The sequence below is a fragment of the Lissotriton helveticus genome, chromosome 6, assembly GCF_964261635.1.
Source record: "Lissotriton helveticus chromosome 6, aLisHel1.1, whole genome shotgun sequence".
Lineage (NCBI taxonomy): Eukaryota > Metazoa > Chordata > Amphibia > Caudata > Salamandridae > Lissotriton > Lissotriton helveticus.
In genome coordinates this window covers 1529451905-1529466383 of record NC_136067.1, presented here as the reverse complement: position 1 = coordinate 1529466383, position 14479 = coordinate 1529451905, and the positions used below count along the sequence as shown (strand labels likewise).

Sequence of the window (14479 nt, the reverse complement as noted above, 5' to 3'; positions counted from 1 at the left end):
CATCTTGGCAATTCATCTGATATAAATTAATTATTAAAAACCGCATATCATATTAAAATTTCACTAATGTAGGCAGGATGCTGCAGAACTTGACTGTCCTAATGGGGAGTGTGTCCTGGAAACGGTGCGCAAATCATTCATTGATGTCATCTTCTGTAGACACACAACTTCCCACAGGGCATAGCTCGCATAGTGCAGAGGGTGCAGTCGCACTGGGACCCAGGGATTAGAGGAAGCCAGAGCAACCCACTGATGCCTATTTTTTTACAGCAGAAAATTGTGAAAGAGGATAATTTTCCTGGTTCACATAAGAGTTCATGGCACCCTTGATACACCACTGCCTTTCCAGGCACGAAATAAAAGTATTTATAAACGTATTTAGCGCACACAAAATGCAATCAAGCTCAGCTATCGTCAGCCAAATGCTGATAATATTATAAGACCACTGCCAACGCGTCTGTCCAAAAGAAACATGTATCTCTAAATGACACACTAGGGGGAATGAAAAGCAATGAATGGAAAAAGAACAAGGCGGTTTTAAATGGAAAGTTGTTGCTTATTAACCTGGCTTAATCCCGATCGTGTTACTCCAGGGTCTTTAACACTTGCACATTTATGTTTCACAAGTTTGCTGACTAATTTGTGAACTTTTGCATTCGTTTGTTACTTTTAATAGATCCTGAAGGGGATTAACCCTTTTTCCATTCATAAGTCGCCATGGACTGTCAGACATGAGCCAATACTGCTTGTTATTCTCTTATGTCAGCTAATAAAAGCCAGCTCACCAAAAACACAAACAAACCAGAAACTCGATAGGATTTAAGTACTGTCAGCTGATTCGGTTGTAGGATCTGAAAAGCGCTTACCTGAACAAGTGTAGTTGTTGGCTGTGAGCAGGAAACCAGGGTTGCACTGGCAGTAAAATGAACCAGGTGTATTGATACATCTGTGGTGGCAGTACGGGGGTCGCATACACTCATCAATATCTGGTGTAAAGAAAAACAACATAGGGATTAGACAGGAGTGCATGGTCAACACAATACTCTGCTGTGAAATTATATTACGTTGTTCAATAGTTAACATAAAGCTTACAGTACTTCACTTTCGTGGACATTATTCGCTGATATGTTTCATGTCACAAAAAATTTCATTTTGCACAACCTGTGGGTAAAGGTTGCTTATGTGGAACACAACATTGGCACTCGCCCTAAATTAGCTGTAGCACTATCCTTCTGAGGTTAGGAATAGTGTGAGGTTACGGACAGTGAGTTGTTTGCAGTTTGATATATTACGAACTCGAACCAAGGAGCGCTTTACATCAGCACCAGTTATATTACACAGAACAAGATAACGTTTTTGACATGAGCAGAATAAGTACTTTGCCCAGAATCAACAGATGTTGAGCCGACGCTGGGACTTGAACCTGGTTCCTTAGTTCCAAAGTCGGCAGCTCCTGGTTCCTTAGTTCAAAAGTCAGCAACTTTTGCGTAACACCACATCCTCTCCTCTCCCACATCCTCTTCCCAGCAGGTTTGCCACTTCAACGTGTTTTTAGGTCTCACCTAGGGAGCGCTTGTGCTGTCTCTTCGAGACATGCTGCATTGAGGAATGGAACAGAAGCTCCGCCCATTTCCCCTCCCATCTTTTCAGTTGGCTCATGTTACTGTCCTTTCAAAATAGTTGCTTTTGATTCGTGAATAGGCTTAGTAGTCCTTCCTTTTTGCCGCCTTGTCTGCATTTGTAACCTCCCATGAGGACTGGACCTTTTACGTGTGTTGTTACTTGGTGCGTTTTATTTACTGACTGAGTTCCACCCTTAACAGAACATAACTGACAACATACATTGCATTGACATCAACAGCATTACCACCCTCATTAATGCATGGCGCGACTGCGGTACAGGTTCAGCTAGTAGTAATATGAAGTACTCCGCATAGAATACACGCTGCCTACTGCCTCTGGTATGCACCAAGGTTATGACCCTTAACTTTTCTTATCCCCGAGCTTTACGATGGGAAGATAATGTGAAGTACACTGATTTAGGTACTCGAACACAGAACACAAGTAACAACCATATTGTACTTCATTTACCTATTAGCATGCGGAAGTGCAAGCAGTATGGACTACATGTCCCACCATGCTCTGCCATTCTGAGGTGCCGGTTTCCCCTTATTTTTTACAATTATTTTTTACAGTTATTTTTACAGTTTATAATCTCCAAATGCAGAACTTGGATACGTACTCCAAGTGAGATTAATTGTGCCTCCTTGGTAAATACTGCGGGTCCAATTAACCATACAAAGCACTTACGGACGGGACTACAGTTCAAGACTACATTTCCCAATGCACTCATCCGTCGAGTGATGACGCTTACGCGTTACAGGTGAAAAAACGGAGTTCAGAATACAATAAAAGCTCCATGTGAGCAGCTACCGGGCACCTCCAGTTCCAGCTCTCGTACCGACTGGGGTACAGATGGAGAGGTGATAGGCTTAATGGACCCTGGAGGCGTTACATTTTTTTCCATTTACTGAGTATCTTTGAACCTGGGCTAACTATGGGTATCTTTTTCGTGTGGCGGTACATTAAGCTTGGCTATTTCGATTTCACCCTGTCAACATGTTTTCTGGAGGCAATTAACGAAAGGGGTTACACCTGTCTTTAGGTCCTGCGAACTAAAGAGTATCGCCTGTCTTTACGTGTATCGCGGAGTGACAATATTTAACAGACATCTCCGAGGCTTTCCTTCACAGACATTGGGCTTATTTGGTCCTGTGGGCTAAAGAGTATCGCTTGTCTTTACATGTAGTAGTAGGATGCCATTATTAACTGAGCATCTCGAAGCTTTTCCTCACAGACATCATGAGCCAGTTCATTTAAATTGCACATATCTAAATCTTTATTATGCCACTAGATAAGAGTAATTGGGGAATATTCTCAAGAACGTGTGATAATCATCGCAAAATTAGCTTAATGCAACTCTTCACATCGCAGTCTATCGCGACGAAACAACACTGTGTTACCGTTGTATTCCCAACCCGGCGGCAGCATGCGATAGTAGCAGGATAATGCGCCAAATGACCATGCAAAAATCTACATGACGCCAAAAAAATGCGAAACGCGAAAGAAGTTGCAATGCCCCAAATCGCGATACAAAACTCAGAGACAACCAGCAACAGCCCTGCAATTCCCACGGGTCATGTAGGAAAATGCACTATAAAAGCAACAAAAATACACACCAAAATCAAATCAAACTGCGGGGCACCATGGATGCAACCGGACCGAATCCAGAGGACAGCCCGAATCACACAAGCCCCACGGAGGACCAGCCAGGAACCCTGTGTTCAGGGAAGGGCAAGGAGAAGAGGAAGAGGAAGACGGGGTTCAGTCCACAGGTAGACCGGATCATCGCCATTGAGGTGATAGAACACTACCAACAACGGTTCGTCACATCCACTGTGTCATTGGCAACACAAACAGAAATATGGCAGTCTATCGTGAACAACGTGAATGCAGTCGGAGTGTTGAGGAGGTCATTGTGGGAGGTCAAGGGGTGCTGGCATGATGTACAAAGCCAAACCAAACAGAAACTCTCTGCCAACATGAAGGTAGCAAAGGCAACTGGAGGTGGGAGTCCTGTACCACAGGAGGAGCTGGATGAGCTGTAGGAAATGGTGTCCACAGTCATCAGTGTGGAGACAGTGCAAGGAGTTGGGAGCCCAGACACAGCTCGATATGACCTGACTCGACAGCAACAGGGTGAGTAACGACCCGTGATGGGGGGATGGACGGCGATGGGCACAATGGCACACATGCACAATCATGTGTAGCACACTGCAAATGCACAATGATTGTGGCAGATGTCCCTGATACACTTGGCAAGCTGCAGCACACATAGAAACACCAAGTAGGCCCCGTCCACTATGTGCACAAAGGCGCCCCACTCCCTATCACCAATCCCACAACCTGCCCATGCAAATGTGCTGAATCCAGCAAAGCAGCAGCTCTGTGAGCCTCACTGACAATGCAAGTGACACTGCATGTCTTTTCCCTGCTAAAACCAAATAAACAGGCTGAATTCTGGGCATATATTAACAAGCTTTCCAGTCATGGCCAAGACCGGTGCAATGTGGTTGCTAGTGACATTTGGATAACCTATGTAACTACATTATATTGTGACGCACAAAACTTGACATCAGCACACAACCAAGAGCTCCTTACCAGCACTGCTCTACCCGAAATCCCACTAGTAGCCACAGACGACATACCTGGATCGGCAGTGGTAAGGAACCCATTAAATATGGAGATACCTCCAGAAGCCCCCGTCATAGGAAAACGCGTGACAACAATTTTAAAAAACATTAGAAAGGATGGGGCACCAGGCCCTAATGGGTTACCAGGACAATTGTTTAAAGAAGACCGCGATTTCTGGAGTAGCATACTCACGCCGCTCTACCAGCATTGTCTGGCAAATTCAACGATCCCAGAGACTTGGAAAGGATCTTTACTACAACCTATCCACAAAAAGGGCAATACCGGGGACCCCTCAAACTATAGGTTGATAGCCCTTTTAGACATTGAAGCGAAAGGTTATGCTAGCCTCCTGCTACAAGACCTGCACAGCTGGGCTGATGAAAATGAAATCCTACCAAGTTGCCAAAATGGCTTTAGGCCAGGGGCGTCCACAATAGACAATATTTTAGCCCTTGCATACATGATAGAACAGACTACACAGAAAAAGTCGCTTCCTCTATTTGAATGTTTTGTGGACTACTCAGCGGCTTTTGAGGGAGTCAATCGGAGTCTGCTTTGGCGGAAACTACAAGGTTGGGGGAATACCAGAGATTCTTTTAAAGGCAATAATTAGCCTTTACACTGGAACTTGGGTACAGGTGAAAACTTCAATGAACTCAGCTACCAAAAAGATTCCAACAGACCGTGGTTTAAAACAAGGTTGTGTACTGGCACCTTTGCTTTTTAACTTATATACGGCAGACCTTGCTAAAACTATTCTTAATGCAAATCTTCTATCTCCGAAAATTGGCTCAAATAGAATATTTTTAATACAGTATGCAGATGATATGGTGCTATTAGATCAAACAAAAGTAGGCATGCAAAGACTATTGGACGCACTAAATCTCTACAACAACAAGAATGACCTAAGAGCAAATGCAGAAAATACAAAGTTAATTATATTCGGAAAGTATGCCAACAAACTCGGACAGCATTGGAGGTTGGGCAACTTGAAGATAACAACAGTGCCCAAATATAATTACTTAGGGGTTTGGCTGATGAGTAATGGGAAATCAACAGCTTACCTTGCTTCAGCCGAAATAAAGGCAAGAGCAGTGACGTTCGCCTTGTGCAAGCTGAATGCTAAACTAAATAGCCCAACAACAAAATCCATTATAAGAGTTATAAGGGCCAAGCTGCTTCCCTCAATAACATATGGCCAGTTAGCATTTCCTGCGGCTTTTGTTAATAGCCTTGAACATATCAACTGCCGAGCCTACAAGCGAATTTTCCAGATCCCAGCGCATACACGAAACATCCTGGTGCGACTGGAATTTGGGTTGAACAAACAAAACTATGAGCACTGGGCAATGCTGGTGCGGTTCTACCGAGGGGTTTGTGCGGCCCCTCCGAACACAATGAAGTCAACCCTGAAAATGATCTTTATGAAAGCCAATAACTCATGGAGTAACGGCCTGAAAACTGCCTGCACAGCATTACAGCTTGACATGACCAAACTGCAGGATCTGACTTATCAGCCTGGTACACTAAAATCTATAATAAAAAAACAAGTTAGAGCATTATCCAGAGAAGAAGATATGAAGGAGTTGAATCGTTCCAAAAGTAACATTGGGATACTTGTAAGCTCCTATGAAGATCGGTTATGGCAACCATACCTCGATTCTGCATTAAACAAGATCATTTTAAAGCAAATCTTAACAGTGAGGCTTATGGCTTTGCCGATAAAAGATATCAACAGGCGCTGGAAATCCCTAGAGGCGATTACCACCTGCAGACTTTGCCACCACCATGAAGAATCCATGATCCATTTGGTCTGCATATGCCATTGCCTAATACAAGCACGTCGCACTTTACTAAGGCCCTTGTTTTTAAAATATGGGACACGTAATTGCAAGGATGCCATGAAACTCTTGTTTAGCCTGGAGACACCGATGGAATTGGCAAGGTTCGCCAAATTTGCACATAAAGTTAAAGAACGTTTAAGTAACGCACCTTGCACTTTAGAACTTCAAGACTGCACTTTGGGCATGCCCAGACTTTGATTTGCACGCTGCGACAAGCTGTATCTATTTTGCACTTTGTTGGAATCTCTATTCCAAAATAGGCCTTTGAATGCCTTGAATTGATAATTGACACATGGGTTTTAATGTTTTTATTATCTATGATCTGTATTTTTAGGATTTGCTTTACAGGATTTAGTGCATCCAAATGTGTAGCAGTTAACGATGATTACTGTAGCAAGCAAGTTTTGTGGATAATTTATAGGACATTTTTTGTAACAATTTTTGTTAATTGATACAATAAAATATATTCATTCATTCATTCACTGCATGATAGATAGCATGGCTGCAGCCAAAATATATGACATGGTGTATGACATGACACTGAGGCGGCCCAGTGTGGATCACATCCTCAAAGTAGCAGGTCACACTCTGACACATCCACGTGCACATACAACCCCTGACATCAACAACACATCTGCAGACAAACAATGCACATGAGTTCAAAAAATGTCCAAAAGCACAAATGACCCCAGTCGCCAACATCTCAGCACCCGAAAAGCGCACAAGGGGAAACATCCTTTAAAACGCAACTTTTACCACGCAGTGCCTTTACGACACAACTTTTACAACGCAAACCATTACAACGCATTGCGCTGGAGGGCGCTCTAGGATAGGGAATAGATTTAATTTACTATCCAACACCTTCCCTACTATCCACGGGGACTGGAGTTGGAATAGTAAATTAAACTATTCACTATCCAGCACCCCAAAGCGCTATGCATTGTAAAGGCATGCGTTGTAAATACCGCGTTGTAAAAGCATGCGTGGTAAAAGCATGCATTGTAATGTCATACATCCGCGCACAAGTCAAAGGCACACCACCTCAAAGGGATATGGGGCCGCTAAATCAGAGCTGCAGGGGTGATTATCCCACAATGCAGCACACACACATAGCAATCACAGCACATCAACATTCACAACAATGTGGTACAAAGTGTAACACTTACACCACAGGACAGAGGACACAACTGGTGCCGCATGTGCGTAGACACTGGCCAATCACATCTGGCATTACATGAAAATGTGAGATGATAATGTACGAGTACAACCTCACATCAGTCATGTAGTCGAAATGTCCACTATCTCCCATCAAATAGCCAGCTTCTCCAAAACAGTCACAATGTAAATTGTCATGCTGTCTGTCTGGAAACATGTACAATGTGTCAACATACATGGAAAATACTGTTAACCTGCATCTCCCCTTTACATTTCAGCTCCGACACCCTCCAGCAGCTCGTAGATAGCCTCCGCAACCCACCTCCAGGAGCAGGGCAGCCCAGCTGCATCAAGGTGACCCCACCCCCTACACAGACCACACAGCAGGAAGCACACACCACCATGGCTGGCTCACAGGACCCCCACGACCAACACATGGCATTCCAACGCCGTGTGTTAGGGTGCCAGGAGAAGATGGCTGATCAGCTGCGGGTGGAGTTCGACCTCATGGCAGCCAAACTACATGCCATATGTGGGTGTCTAAGTCCCATGATTTACCACTTACAATCCCTAATGGACACCCACTGTCAGCTCCATGCTCCCCAACAATCCTTGGCTGACATCGCTGGGGCCATTACTCTGATACAAGAACTGTCTAGTCAGACAGGCTCCAGCGATGACAGCACAGAGTTGGCAAAGATGTGGAGGACAATGAAGACCATGGAGCCGATGCAACCTGGAAGTATGGCTGCCACGGCTGAACACGAGCGAGATGTAGCGATTTCAACCACAATGGTTGGAGCCCAGAAGTCCCTGTCCTATTTCCACTGTGAATAGAGTCTGACACCCAGCATCACAACATGCTCCAGTGCTTGCAAACCGTTCCTGGTCCTTATTGCAGCCATAACTTGACAATCACACCAGACTGCAGCCCTCTGCTGCAGCACACATTTCACTCAATGAAACCTCCCTAAAGAGGGAGAACAGGTGGCAGGATGCTACACTAGAATATTTATGTAACCCATGAAGAGACAGAGGAATGATGCCTGCTCTCAGGGTGATCCATCAATTACAGCATAGTTTCTATTCCAGGTTATATTGGCCTTTTCAAGAAAAGGTGCATACCTGAGTTCCAGGAACAAGACACGGAAGTGACCATCCAGTTTTCAGAAGAACCTACAATGGCCTCTGAAGAGACTGGATCATGCCTGGTTTGTACTGCTGACTGTGACAGGCAGGCCACTGACGTAACCACAATGTGGAGATATAGAGCAAGCCAAGCTGCTTATGGGCATAGTTTCTAATGCCTAGCTTTCTAGCACAACCATCGAGACACCATCATTGGTTGCCCTGTAAATATGGCAATTACACAGAAGAATCACATTCGCCTTGAAAAGTCTGAAGATTTCAGCAACAGCAACTCACAGATTCACTGAGATATGAAATCAATCCAGTTATCATCACACTAACCCTCAATACACCAGTGTTTAGACAAAATATCAGGAAAAAATATGTGGACAGAATATCGTGTCAAGAATATCAAGGACAAAAGAATTGTGAAGGTAAGTTTCTATAGGTAAGTAAAGTTTTACTACATATAGCTCCAAATATATGTACCTTGACAATATATATATTTTCAAGGTGCATAGATGTGAAGTTAATAAAAGTAAATCTATACTTACCTGTTTGCACTTAGATTCTCAATATTTGAGGCCAGTGGTATCCTGTTCCAGTCTTCAGCACTCTTTAGCTATGAACCATCTGTCCCTAAGTCTTCCACGGGTGACTAGGCAGTGGCTCATCTGTGGTCTTGAAGCAGCTCACATGCGGCATACATGTAACCACATCATGGTCCACACGCAGAAGCAAAAGATGTCTCAGCACTGCTCCACTGAAGAATTCCGCAGTCAGAGGTGACCCATACAAAGACTTTGGAAGCTAGAGCGCGTTGACAAGTTTCCAAGTCCTCACAGATATTATCAGAGATACATGTGACATAAATATGATAAAGCAAGCTTAGCAATTGACTCTGTATGGCCCCACCAGGACCGCTGATGCACCTTTGACTTTGTGTACAATAACCACAAACTTTCTCGAGCATCAGTAGTACGGACCAACTCTGCTCTCTTTTGACATGATCCTGGATTTCTCCCCAGCAGTGTTCGTGCTCTGGCCCACATTAGATTATATTATTCTGTCTGTATATCTTTATTTTGACAATAATGTCCTAAAAGAGCAGGCAATTATTTACAAACATTTCACAGTAAGTTCATTTCATTTTTTTAAAAACAGAAGTAAGACAAGGAGTTAAAATCACCAACTGTTCCAGTAGAAAGGGAATAAAAAGTCTGTGACATAAAATACATTAGGATAAAATGGATCGTTACTCAACATTCGCAGTTCAGTTTAAAAAGTTGCATGTGCGCTTGATTAACATAGTCGTTTAGTTGGAAGTCCTGACCCCCAACAACTAGGCGGATATCCCGGCCATGGTCTGTTTTAGTCCGTCTTCGCTAGCTTCCTTCTGATGATCCACATGGCTCCTAGGTATTTCGAGACTGCAAACACAATTGCCCGTGACAGATCCATCTTAAGAATTCTATGTGCTTGCATACACTGGTTCATGCCCAAGTTCTTACAAATAGGAATGATCCACCTTTTCCTGGCTTTTACATAGGCAGAGCAGAAGAATAGAACATGCAGTTCGTTTTCTATACTCGCTTTGCAGCCAGGACAGTTCTTTGGAGATAGTGGGCACCACTTGCTTGTAAATTCTCTGATCGGTAGTGACCCATACCTCCACTGCAGATAGAGTTTCCTAAGGAAAACTGGGCTAACATCATTGAAAGCAGTTTCGAATTTGTAGCAATCTTTAAACATGAAAAAAGTACTAATTAGGCTACCTTGTTGGGTGTTCGATAGACGTGCATTAACATTTTTCCCATGGTAGAACTTAGCCAGCATCTTACGGGGGACCTTACTGCATGCCTCATCTGGATCAGACCACAAGGTCTCAAGATCAAGTCTCTCTAGTTGTTCCCTAATATATTTCAGCCAGGGAATACTTCGTGCATTGGGAAGCCTTAAGACATCGAGGAGCTCGAGCCTATAGCCCTCTAGCTCCGGGGTGACCCAAAGTCTCCTCCAAAAGACTAGGGGCTTGAGACCCAGTTCTTCGTTAATAGGTCTTATGTCTAAGTCCAGCCTGAGTGGGAACAGTGGTGTGCTTTGTGGAAGAGCTGTCAATTGCCTTAAAAATCTATTCTCTACTGCCGTAATTGCAGGGGTACATTTATGGCCCCACAATTCGCCTCCATAAATTACAGCCCCCCGAGCCTGCAATTTATAAATCTCCAGGGGTGGGCCCAGTGGTTTCACTTGTGCATTTCCTAGGAGCCTAAGGATACCCCCCACTTTTTGTGTGAGCCTAAACTGCGATTTTACTTGGGATTTTACCTCCCAGGACATGGTTTCATTTAATGTGATGCCCAAGTACTCGAAGGTCTGAACTCTTTCAAGATGTACACCTCCTATCACAGGGCACGGGCGCGTGCTTTTTGGAGGGTTGAAGATCATAAATTTTGTCTTCATAGTGTTGATTTCCAACCCTCAATCCTGACAAAAGGACACGAAGCCATCCAGAACTCGCTGGATACCCATTGGTGACTTGGCTAAAAGTAGGGTATCATCAGCGAACATAATCGCTGAGATACCAATTCCAGCAAGCTTTGGGGCATCGTTATTGGGAACTGCTTGCAAGTGGGAGATTACCCCGTTGACATAGAGGCAGAGCAGGGTGGGAGCCAAGATGCAGCCCTGCCTCACCCCCCTGCCAACGGGAAATCTGGCTGACAAGGAACCATCCTTACCACACCTGACCTGCGCGTAATTGTTTTCGTGCAAGCGTGTTACCATTGTCAGGAGAGCCGGTGGTATGCCCAGTTCTTCCAGCACGTGCCACAGTTTCCCCCTCGGGACAAGGTCGAAGGCAGCACGGAGGTCAACAAACACAGTGTAAAGTGAGCCTCCTTCGATCCTGACAGTTTTCCAGTAGAGCAGCATCAATCGAAAGATCTGCTCCACCGTAGACACATTCTTTCTAAAACCAGCTTGGTAGGGACTTAAGATGTTACCATCTTCTATCCAGTCTAGGATACGGTCTAGGATCAGCCTTGTAAAGAGTTTTTGTGACACGTCAATGAGGCTGATGGGTCTGTAGTTGGCTGGGAGCAGAGGTGAGCCCTTCTTGAAGATCGGGACTATCTCTGCGCCCAGCCAAGTACTAGGAACCGCCATACCTCTGCATATAGCATTGAAGATAGCCACAAGGTAGGGAGCCCAAACCCTCGGTTCATGCTTGAACAGGTCCCCGGGCACCTTGTCGAGCCCCGGTGCCTTGGCTGTGTGTAATCTCGAGATCGCGGCCCTCACTTCTCCCTCTGTGAATTCAAGTTCAAAGATCTTGTGGGTAGAGTTTTGCGGAGAGGAAGAGCACCCACGCACCCAGTGATCGGTTTCAGCTTCCCCTTGGTACAGAGTTTTAAAATGTTCCTCCCAAACATCCGCAGAGATGTTGGGAGTGACAGCCACGCCTGGTTCTTCCGAGCCTGTATTAACCACTGACCAGAACTTCCGCGCGTCTCTTATTGCAAGTGCGGATACGAGTTTAGCCCAGTTCTCGTTTCCCCACTCTAGCTTAGCGTGGTAGATTAATTTGCGATATACAAGCCTTTTTTGCTTGATACACGCCCTGGTGGAGTTTTGTTTCAGGGCCGCCAGAAGTTCAGTTTTTGCCAGTCTACAGGCCCTGTTATACCACGTGGGTTTATTGCCAGCTCTACGGACACTTGGCCCTATAGGATTTAAAATATCCGCTAGGATGTTGGCTAGATTTCTGTTTAGCTCTCCTAGCTTAAAAAATACTGGCAGAGATGAACTCTCCAAATCTAATGCAGCAACTGCTTCCAGTACTGGTGTTATTGATCCATAGAGCTCTGCCACTTGCTCAGGCTTAATAATAATAATAATCCACATTTGTAAAGCGCACAATCACCCGTAAGGGTCTCTAGGCGCTGGGGGCCGTCGGGAAGATTAAGCAAGCTATTGCCCAGAGTCACATGGTGCTGGGCTAATCTGGCACCGGAGCCGGGGATCGAACCATGATCCCCAGATTCCAGAGGCAGTCGCCCTGGCCGTGGCGCCACACCTCTTCCCTACTTAGTGACCAGTCTATCCCATCTGACCCTACGTCTGTTGGGTGCTAAGAGCAGCCTATCGTCAGATCGACTCTCAACACCAGATTTGTCTTTACAGACGCTGGGTGTTATGAGATCTAGCCTCAGTGCATTGTGGTCGCTGTCACACCTGGATACTACCCTAAAGTCTCGTTCCCTGTGCCACTCCCGGCACTCGTCAAAGATATAATCCAGGCGTGATTCTGAGTGCGTGGCCATTACCCTAGCACTACACCCTATATGGACTCCCACCCAAACTGCTAGCCCACCCGAGGGTCTACCCTTACCCCACCACCTTGCGGGGACAGAAAAACAGGCAAAGCCAGCTCTAAATAGATCGTCCCTGGCCCATGTTTCCTGGAAGAGGCAGATTTCATTATTATATTATTAACTTGAGTGATTATGTTCTTTTACAGCTGGTATCAATTGCCCAGCGGTACACCTCTGTCCTGCTGATTGACTCTGAGATCGATAGACTCAAAGTGATTTCTGATTTGTTTTGTGTAGTATCCTGTTCATGTTAATATTCTGTCATTATCTCCTTAGCTGCTCAGCCAGTGTGAATGTGCTGTGTGCTGAAAACTACATCTTGTCTACTGGACTTAATCACTATATTTTGTTTTATTCTTCTACTTTAAACTCCGACTTTTTTTGGGATGTAATGTAGTATCCTGAGGATTCATCACAGAAGTCCCCTCCCAGAGAGCTGTCCTTACACACAAACACACTCACACACACACCCAGTCAGGTGGCCCTGTTCATAAAAAGGAGCTAGACAACTTGCCTTCCTTCACTCCAGTTATCCACAGTATTCAGCATATGTGCTGCTCTTTACTCCAATGTGGACCCAGGGCCAACATTCTTGCAGGGACTTCATCAAAGGATGGGGGACATGGACAGGGCTGATGTGGCAGTCCGCACAGGAGTTTCAATTGCATTGGTGCCACATCCTCAGTGGACATAAACCTAGTTGACAGGGCAGCATGGAGGCACTTCTGTCTCTTGGCTTGCTTGCATAACATCAGAGAGAGCACAAGGCCCAGTTTCTATGTAGAGCATGTACAGGTTATGTATGGCAGAGGCTTTGACAACTCTCACATTGTGCCTTCAGAACAGCAGAGCAGTCCAAATGCAGCCCTTGGGGCCCCAACACTTTCTGCTGGGAGGTAAGCCTCTGAGATCACACTCAGCAGCAGACAGGCAGCTTTCTTCTCAAACTCAATGTGGTTGCACAGAGAGCTGAGGCTGAAGAGGGGGCGGGGGAAGGGTTGAGCTTATCTGTTATAACTACAAACACTTCTTCTAAAACTTACTTTTAACCTAAAAGGAAAATAACGCGTAAAAAATGGATTCACGGTGGTTATGAAGATTTCTGTTTTACCTGCGGGTTTTCCTTATGAGGCCAAGTCATCTCATCCCTCATCACGCTAAGCAGGGACTGTTTTTTGTGGAAGAAAATAAGTCCTTTCTATTGCAAAAAAGCTAGAAATGCAGTTTGGGTATAAAGTGGAAGAAGAAAGACTGAGTAATCTTTTGAGCCTATGGCTTGCGGCATCTGAAGAAATAATGGCTCTGAGAGGTAGAGATTAATTTAAGAAAACAAATTCAGTTGAATAATGAATAAACTTCAAGCCACAGCATTTTAATAAGCAATCCAAATGACACCATTCTTCACTTAGCGTTTCTTTGAAGCATGTTTGTGCAATAAACAATGCTACCTTCTTGGTATAAACATCTGCGAATGCATATTTCCACATACATAATATGGTGGTACCGCTCCCCTCCTGCACGTGATGTTTGCCAGTTTGCTTAGGGGTTATAGGTCTGGACGTGTGTGTGTCAAGATGGTATGGTGAATCAGAACAGCTATATTGACGTGTGAAGACACAATTTGCAGAAAAATGTCCACTGTTTTGTCTGAAATTTCTATTTTGTGTGCGAAAAATATTTCCTAGCACTTTAGTGTCACTTGAAATGTTTCTGCAACCCAAT

General features: G+C 44.7%; 1 protein-coding gene across 1 annotated transcript in view; it reads right to left on the bottom strand.

Annotated features, from left to right (window-relative positions):
- The window catches only part of EFEMP1 (EGF-like fibulin extracellular matrix protein 1), a 466054-nt gene that overhangs the window by 129660 nt on the left and 321915 nt on the right, over window positions 1–14479 (bottom strand). The window contains exon 6 of the mRNA XM_078649310.1: window positions 867–986. Coding sequence (XP_078505436.1) covers window positions 867–986 — 120 coding nt within the window. The remainder of the gene's footprint in view (window positions 1–866; window positions 987–14479) is intronic.